General features: G+C 39.7%; 1 protein-coding gene across 1 annotated transcript; it reads right to left on the reverse strand.

The window, feature by feature from the left end:
• Nucleotides 1-30: 30 nt before the first annotated feature.
• Nucleotides 31-8,169, reverse strand: LOC127951069 (ubiquitin carboxyl-terminal hydrolase 14-like). The gene is made up of 16 exons (XM_052548702.1): nt 7,625-8,169; nt 6,253-6,398; nt 6,140-6,172; nt 4,665-4,769; nt 4,465-4,568; nt 4,326-4,384; nt 4,011-4,141; nt 3,822-3,902; nt 2,963-3,045; nt 2,704-2,818; nt 2,550-2,615; nt 2,353-2,445; nt 2,129-2,260; nt 1,975-2,035; nt 1,785-1,892; nt 31-786 (listed from the first exon to the last, which is right to left on the reverse strand). Exons 1-16 carry the CDS (start codon nt 7,638-7,640, stop codon nt 650-652), a joined length of 1,470 nt encoding a protein of 489 aa, XP_052404662.1. The 5' UTR covers nt 7,641-8,169; the 3' UTR covers nt 31-649.
• Between the last annotated feature and the right edge of the window lie 585 nt (nt 8,170-8,754).

Genomic DNA, 8,754 nt, shown 5'->3' on the forward strand with positions numbered 1-8,754 from the left:
ATGGTTTTGTTTGTAAAATACACACAAGGGTGTCAAAGGCGTGTTTATTTCACCGTTTATGAAAAGCCAGTAGTCAATAACTTATTACAGAGCTCAAGTTCTCTTTCTCTGATTGTATTGGAGTATTTAAGGGCAGATGAGTTTACAGATGCATGATAGCTAAAGACAGAAGCAGTAATTGAGCATAAAGACATTCATTCATTCAATCCACACACAACATATCCTTGTAAATAAATTGCATTTCTTTTAGTGAGATCCCAGTATCACACAACCTCTTCTTGATGTATTTAAGTCTGAAACCTGTGGCTAAGAACATCTTTATATACCAAGTCACTACTTCTCCTGCGATGGGATACTGTTTGAGCATGAACACCTTTTCACAAGGCGTCAAAAGAAAATATATTCAATGCATATAGAAAACATTTATAAAACCATTGCTCCAAATCCAAACAAGGATCGCGTCCAGCAATAGAGCACCCAAAAAAGGGACGAAAGAAACCCACCGTTAAACATGCCGCTTGTGTGTTGATGCATGAAGAGTTCAGGAAATATTAAGGTCATGTTTTTAAGACACAAATTTATTTGCACATCTATACAGACAGTGCTCTGAAATGGCAATTATGGTTTAAGTTTCCTCTGTGAACCATTGTTACTCCAGTATCTCCAGACGCCGAGGGCCATACAGAAGGACGTATGCTATATGCCAATCACCACCACCAGACAGCTTCAAGATGTCCTCAGGGGTCACAATACTGACCTTGTCATCGTCAAACTTCACCCATTCATCTGTCCACAGAGAGAGAGAGGGGGTCAATATCAGCTAGAATAGGAAAAACACCCTACAGCAGCTAATCACGGTCTTCAGGGTTAGCACAAACTTGAGGAAAAGTTTTTAAAAATGCTATGCATTTCCAGATAATTTCATAATTTTCCTCACATGTTTTTTTTTTTTAAGTGAAAATTTTAACTGAAAATGTTGAAACAAATCCCAAATAAAATAAATCTCTTCATATTAACAAAGGCTTTGCATGTGCTCCTTCCTTTTAAAATTCGAAACAACTGATGCATTTTAATCAATCCAAACATGCTGCTTGAGCAGTTAACCTAAATCAGACTGATTTTGAAGATTGAAGCCAAAACAGAAATGTCTGACTAGCTTTGTGAAACTACACTACATAAAACACATCTGAATGCAACAAAAACAGCAGATGGACTGCACGAGAATGCAAATTCACTCTCTGACACCAGGTGGCGCTTATAAACACTACTTTATTATGCATTATATGGAGTTCGACCACTATATGCTAAAATTAGTTTTTGGCTACTTCTGTGAGTGCTCAAAAGCAGACAAGCTCAAAACATTTCAGACCCTGTATACACCTGTATTTAGCATTGTCCTGTTGTTATCGGATCTATAAATAAATGCATCTCAATACCAGGTGTAAACAGCCTAAAAGAGTGAGAGCCACAGCGAGCGGATTGCAAAATCCAAAAGTAACTAATTATTACCAATGCATTACATTTAAAAGTAACGTTACCCTGTTTTACTAGTAAAGTAAGCATGCAATCAATATCCATTTACAGTAACAAAGGCAAAAAAGCCTATGCATTTTACAAATGATTCAAAATTTGGCAGGGATGCCCGGACCAATACAGTTAGTGTGCCTCCTCTATTTTAAAACCCACGAGCCGCCACTGTTTATGCAATAACTTGATCTGCTCTTATTGAATGCATGAGGTCCATGAACACTGCTTTGACTCTTGAAAGACAGACAATACTTGACCTTCTTTCCTTTTAACCCAGCCGACGTAGTGTCCAGATGAACTGGATCGGCCCTGATGCGTCAGAACCGCTTGCAGGTCGTAGTAACCACTGTTGTTGGAGCCCAAGTCTGCAGAGAAGAAAAAGCTCCCAGCTTATAAACTTTTCAGAACCGTGTTGAAATGGAAAAGAGCTTTGTGGTGAGCACTTACCGTCAGAAAAACAGAAAGGTTCATATTTGGTTTCCTTTGGCGCTCCAACCTTCTGATTCTCCTGTTAGATGAGAAATAAAACCAGTGTGGGTTATTTTACAGGCGGCTTCTCTAAATGCGTGAAGCGTTCAGGATGACATCACGGGGCACTTGCTTTCAGCTGCTGCTGCATCTCTAGTTTCTTGTCTTCAACCTCCTTGAACTTTGACCTCACAGAAACCATCTTCTCCTGCAGTCCAGAAGTGCACAGCTCATACACGTCCAGCATAAGAGGAAATTTGACATCCTAAACGCAACAACATTGAAAAATAAATCAGTTTATAGATATTTTGGTTGACGTGCTTTATATGCGGTCTCACTCCAGAGCAACTGACCTACCTTGAGGACTTTGGCATTCACAGACTCTTTCTCTTTGTAAAAGAACCGGACCATCTGAACCGTGAGGTATGCTGGGAGACGGCTGATTTTGGACTTGAATGCAGAAACATAACAAATGACTCTTCATTTCAGCGTTGCACAGAGGAGGAAACACTTAAACAAACGAGCATTTCTCAGAACATATAGATAAAGCATACCGATTTGATATAGAGGGCATTTCTTTGTAAGGATGGGGAGAACTTTGTAATATCCTCCTGTAGCCTCTAGATGTAATAAGGAAAGGGTAAAGATTAAGAGGGACTGTGAGCACTGATGGTACTTCCAGCTGTTTGTATGGGACGTCCCACTCACCAATCGGAGTCCAGTGGCGAGATATTTGACTTCCTGATTGATGAAGCAGCTCAGCTGCAGCTGGCTCTCTGTGCCTTTAGTCGGATCCTCTCCCTCGGACTCAGTGCACTTCATACTGGACACATGCAGGTCAAGGAACTTCAAATATTACACGTTCACATGCATGGACCTGGAGAAATCTCGGGTTTAACCGTACACCCGTTTGCATTTGTACTGACATAGAAAGTATAAGAACACACTGCTGCACAACAAAGGATACGTTGTTTCAAATTCAACACCAAAATACTGATCGATGAAATTCTTCTTTTTTGAGGCGGCAGCAGCTCCACTATCACTGCCAGTCTGTTGATCGAAAGGAAACATGCAGATGGAAGAAAATTACTACAGTTATTTTCCAGAAAAATAGGATTAAGAATTTAATGTCATCAAGAGCAATTCTTTGTGTTTCTGTACTGAAATAGTTATATAAAATATGACTCGGTCTGGCAAAATGAGTGTGAACGCACACAAGAGGCAAACGAATTTGAGTTTTGAGCATATGCATAAGACAAGCCTTAACGAGAGCGCACAATCTTATAAGTTAAATTGTTGCGAAATATGTTTGTGTGAATCTCACCAAGACATAATCGATTATGTCTTGTATGATAGTTTAGTTCATGGTTGTGGAAACATCGGATGTGCGACATTATATTTGATCGATGCATTACAGTAGGTCTCAATCTTAATCAAATACTTTAAAAGACAAGACGGAATCTCTCGCTGCTCTTGATTAAACTACTTTTATTTGCATCTTTGTTCTTATTTTTAATAACAAAGATTAAATTTAAATAGCTATAGAGTAATTAATAATGTAGAAGTTATTATTAAGAAAGTATGAGAGGAAATACACAACGTTGCTTGGTGATTTTGCTCTTTAATCTTCCGAAAATGTAACTATTTTTCTCAAATCAAATGAATATCGCTAGAGTTCAAACGAAGGTAGCTTACACATTTTTTTTTGTCCAATTCCAACAAGACATGTATTATTTGGATGGTATTTTAATGGAGAATGTGAAAATATAAAAACACATTTTTGCTCATTTTGCCAGCACATTTAATATATAACAAAATAAGCTCACATCCATTGGGGTTTCTGGTTCTTCAGGTTCTAATTTCTGCTGAAGGACCCTCATAATCTGAAGCAAACACTCATTGGCATCCTGGGTAAATAAAACGATAAAAAAATTAAACTTTCCATTTTAACAGATAGTATTCTGATTAAATGTATTCCAGTGAAAATATGTGATCAAATAATATTCTGTCCTGACCTGCTGGAGGTACTGGCCCTGGTCTCCTTTTTCTGCAAACTGTGGGAAGGCCAAGTGCAGGAACTGCAGCAGGATGATGGGAGGAATACTTGACGAGGTCTTATCCATGGACTCGTACAAATCACGCATAGCTACGTGAAGAATTCACCTGATCAGACAAGTGCTACATGATGTCCACCAAAACTTCGATTAAACATGACTACCAAGCTTAACTCTTCCAAATTAATTCAGGACCAACCGATCTTCAAACCTTGATAAGAAGTCTGTATATAAATTTTGTAACCTCAAAACTAAGATACGATGAAGGTTCTTCACCTGCTGTGATGTATTGCGAAGGTGCATTAGCTCCAGAAGACCGCAAGGCACCAGAGTACCTACAGACGGAAGAGCATCATCACAAAAACAAAATCACGCATTACCCAAAATGTATATGAAAGACATGACTGAACTGTACCTCCTGAGAGCGTCTTTGAGCTCAGGCACAGAGCGGAGACACTGCACGGTTGCGTTCATGTAGCATGTGTTGCCCAGGTTTGTCAATCCGCATGGCAACTCCATCTGAACGTGACAGAGATCGATCACAGCGATTAAAACTCATTACTGTGACTTCTGCAAAAAATATTAAAGTTGCAGATCATTCTGATCCAAACTCACCGCAGATGCAAGCTGCTCCTCCGTCATGTCCTCCACAAACATGGGTCGCACCACAGGCTCTTCGGGCAGGGCTTCAGCAGAGCCCATCATCAGAAGAGTCATCCCCTACATCAATCAAAACACCCCATTAGCTAAAGAAAACTCACATTTAGCGTCAACATGTAAAAACATTTGCAACACACAGTTAATTGATAGTGTGATGCGTTACTAAAGTGTGAAAATGAGCAGAAATCCCAAGTACTGTCATGAAACTCTAGATGGCGCAGCCCAATGGGTCAAACTCAATCTAACTTAATGACATCATTATTCACATGTCACAGCTGATTGGGCCTTTTTGTATCAGCAGCCAATGAGCTCGCTGCTCAACATTCAAATAGTCAACTAGTGCTTGCTGTAGCAGTTCAGAAACCTCCACCTTCCCCAGCTCCACCTGTATAGATCACTTACTAGGTGATTTCATGGATGTTATATATGGGGGGGGGTTTTCATATATGTGACCATAGAGCACAAAAGCAGCCATACGTAGCATGGGTATTTTTGTAGCAATAGCCATAAATGCATTGTATGGTTCATAATTATGATGTGCAATGCTGTTGACGTATTTAAAGGAGTTTTTTTTTAATCAGGACAGGTCAAGTTCACAGTTCAGTGTGCGAGCCTTTCAAAGCACTGGTAGTGAACGCAGATGGACATGTTCATCGCATGCACACTACCTAGTGAACACGGAGCGCTCAAATCAATGAATGGGATGGAAATGGTTAGTGTTTTAATGGATGCTGACATTTTAACTGTAATTAAAGTGTTTTAAAAAAATTTATTGCTGAGACCATTTGTTGACCATGTTATTTGGGGTTATCGTGTTCTTTATTTTCCATTTGTTTGGGTATATTGTATCATCCAGAATCTCTCAATGGGGGAGGCATCCACTACTGGTAGCAATATTTTTGCTGTTTTTGGAAGCTATTCCTCGTAACTATAAAATAATATCTGCAACACTGTAATAACATGTCTACACACCGGACGCATCAAATGCATCACAGCAAATATACCAAATCCATTCTTTCAAGCATGTGGACTATGTCTGAAATAGAGTAGGTCATCAGTTTACAGTTGACGAATTAATTATAAAGGGATCCATTTACTTTTAATGTGATGTGGTGCATCGCATTGATTGCATCTGGTGTAGAAGGGGTGTAAAACCTGCCAGTTTTCATCAATGAGGCCAGATGAGATGGTGAATCGTTCCCAAAGCAACAATGGTTTTAAATTAATTTTGTATATGGTACAAATACAACAAGGTTGGGTGAGTATAGTCAATGTGCATTATAAGAACAGGGACATGTATTAAGAACTAAAAAGGTAAACCCTTTTGGAGCCTATCATGCAATTTTTAACCAATAACTGCGGAGTTCTGAATACAGGACAAAACTTAATTTTCAGGTTCTTTCAGTAAGTAGATTTAGCCATATACTTACATTTTTCAACTTGATGTTGCCCCACTCGTCATCCTGGTGAACACAAAAGTAAAATACATCAGAAACCTGCAATAACAGAGGACGGCGAATTCTGATGCTCCCACATCCAGTACCTTCAGCGTTCCTCCTTTCACCATGACCTTCTGTCTCTCCGGCTGAACCCCGGTGAGAGCGAAGAGCTGGGCTTTGAACAACATGGGCGGCTCCTCAGTGTTCAGCTCCACCGCATCAAACTTCTCCTTTCCCCATTTCACATTCACTATCATATTCCAAAAACAAGAAGGCACATCAGTGACACAGCAAAATCACTCAGTAACACATATCAGCACATATCCCTGTCTCCACAGGACGGATCAGTTTAGCGGTCCACATCGAATTAACTCATCAGTTCAGTGCTGCATAAACTGAGCTGGGTGTGTCGCGTGGACCCTGTTCACCAACAGTCAATCAACACAGTTATTAACCATTAACTTGTGATGGCTTTTAACTAACTAGTTAACACTTCGGAGGAGGAGAGTGTTTCCAATACAAGGTCTGAAGGAGAACTGAAAATGTGCTTTATTTTATTTATTTTTTTACCCATTTCCGATGAATTTTGCTTCTGAAAACGCTGAAATGTGAAAAGTGTCCATACATATGGAAAAATCCAAATCCAAAAATTCCACCGTTTGAAAGCACCTGCTTTAAAAGTGACAGCTCGCCCAAAAAATAACCATTCAGAAATCTTCCACTCACCTTCATATCAGATTGTTAGGCTTATTTCCGCTTGGTTGGGAAACAATTATTCCTATTTTCTACATTTCTGCCCATTCTTTAAAAATAAGTAATTTTATCATTCTGCAAATCATCTTAGAACATGAAAGGAGGTAATGGAATAAAATTAGGGTGAGTAAATAATGACAAAATTGGCATTTTTGGGTGAACTATTAACACAACTGGCCAATGTAGTCTTTACAAAAGACAAACTAACCACATAAGAGCCTTAGACTTTGGTCTACAAAAACGGGGGACAGAAATAAATATAGTTTTAACAGATCTAACACTGAAAATACATTAAAATTAACTAATAAATGTAGGACGCTAGACACTACAAGACACGATGCATCAAATTTAAAACCTTCGAGCTGTTCTATACTCAATTCTGAATAAATATAGAATATACGGTCTGTTCATTAATACTTTGATTGAAAAGTGCCATTAGTTTTTTAATAGTCAGAGCCGCCTAGCCGGGTATGATAACATGCTGCATCATGTCTGACCATTATATTTCACAGCAGAAACATCCAGATTAAATAATCTGATCTGACGGCACAAAGCTTGCTATGGGATTTCTGCTTCTTGTTTAGCTTTCCCCTGATTTAAAACAGAAACTATCACTTGAGGCCTGAAGCTAATGTCTAATGCTAACGACGCTGCCTCCTCTCAAGCATCTCTTTTCGTTTAAAGACTAATTGTGATTTATGTAAAATCATACTGTTAACAGACCTGTAAATACGGGCATCTTTTGGTTTACTTGTCCTCTATTCAGCTCCACTCCAAAGGCTGGGTTAAAGTTGGGGTGAGGAAGATTTGAGCGTCTACTAACTTCATTCAAACAGCAGCCCACAATGACGCTGCAACTGCATGATGACGCGATCGATGAGCTCGGCGAGCGACTACTACGACTAGAGCAACTCAGTGCGAAACCACTATGACGAAGGCTTGGGTTATAAATATTAATAAAGCTATCAATACGTTGGTCGATGAAGGCATTGTTTAATTACATAATGTTGACTTTGCTTGGTTAACATCTAATGGCAAAGGTTTGGCAACTTAACAACCAATCAATGCCATTTAATATGCTGCTTAGCCACTGGAGGGAGATAGTCAATAACCATTATGCGCCTAATTCAGAGCCAATCAATGTCGAGCTATTAATTAATCACATCGTAAACTTCTGCTGTAAATCTACAGTATTACTGTGGTCGCTGCCTTCAATAATACAAACCCTGGACAGGAGGCTAGTCCATCACATGGAATGAAATCAGTGTGTCAACATGTGAACATCATCTCATTTACCTCAGCAAAGTCATTATCTCCTTCGTTAGCTAGAATGAACTCTACAGAGAAACCAATGAGCTGGTCCTTTTGCTGGTTTGAGCTCATCATTTGCTGGTTTGAGCTGGTCCTTTGCTGGTTTGAGCTGGTCCTTTGCTGGTTTGAGCTGGTCCTTTGCTGGTTTGAGCTGGTCCTTTGCTGGTTTGAGCTGGTCCTTTGTTGGATTAAGCTGGTCCTATGCTGGTTTGAGCAGGTCCTTTGCTGGTTTATGCTGGTCATTTGCCTGTCATGTGCTGTTCTTAAATTGGTCGGACCAGTTCAAACCAGCACATGACCAGCCAAGGAACAGGGGAGTTTCATGCCCAGGGGAGTTTCAATTGAACAGGGAGTTTCTTGACATTGACCCTAATCATCCTGGGAGGAACCAATCTCAACATATTAAAGAGACATTTTTAGATGCACTTCATGACTGTGCTCGTTATTGCACCTGGGTTCTCCACCTTTGCCTGTGTTCGGCCCCCATGGCCTAGCTCAAACCCAAGACTTGACAATTGCTCCATTACTTTAAACTGCGATTT

Source organism: Carassius gibelio, chromosome B2 (assembly GCF_023724105.1).
Source record: "Carassius gibelio isolate Cgi1373 ecotype wild population from Czech Republic chromosome B2, carGib1.2-hapl.c, whole genome shotgun sequence".
In the NCBI taxonomy this organism is placed as follows: domain Eukaryota; kingdom Metazoa; phylum Chordata; class Actinopteri; order Cypriniformes; family Cyprinidae; genus Carassius; species Carassius gibelio.

Bases quoted from the DNA above. Each gene is read 5' to 3' on its own strand.
- LOC127951069 (XM_052548702.1), bottom strand. The intron at 4,142-4,325 runs GTGAAGAACCTT...TTCTTCACGTAG, and splicing joins TTCGCAATACATCACAGCAG to CTATGCGTGATTTGTACGAG. The intron at 2,446-2,549 runs GTATGCTTTATC...TCTGCATTCAAG, and splicing joins ATGCCCTCTATATCAAATCG to TCCAAAATCAGCCGTCTCCC.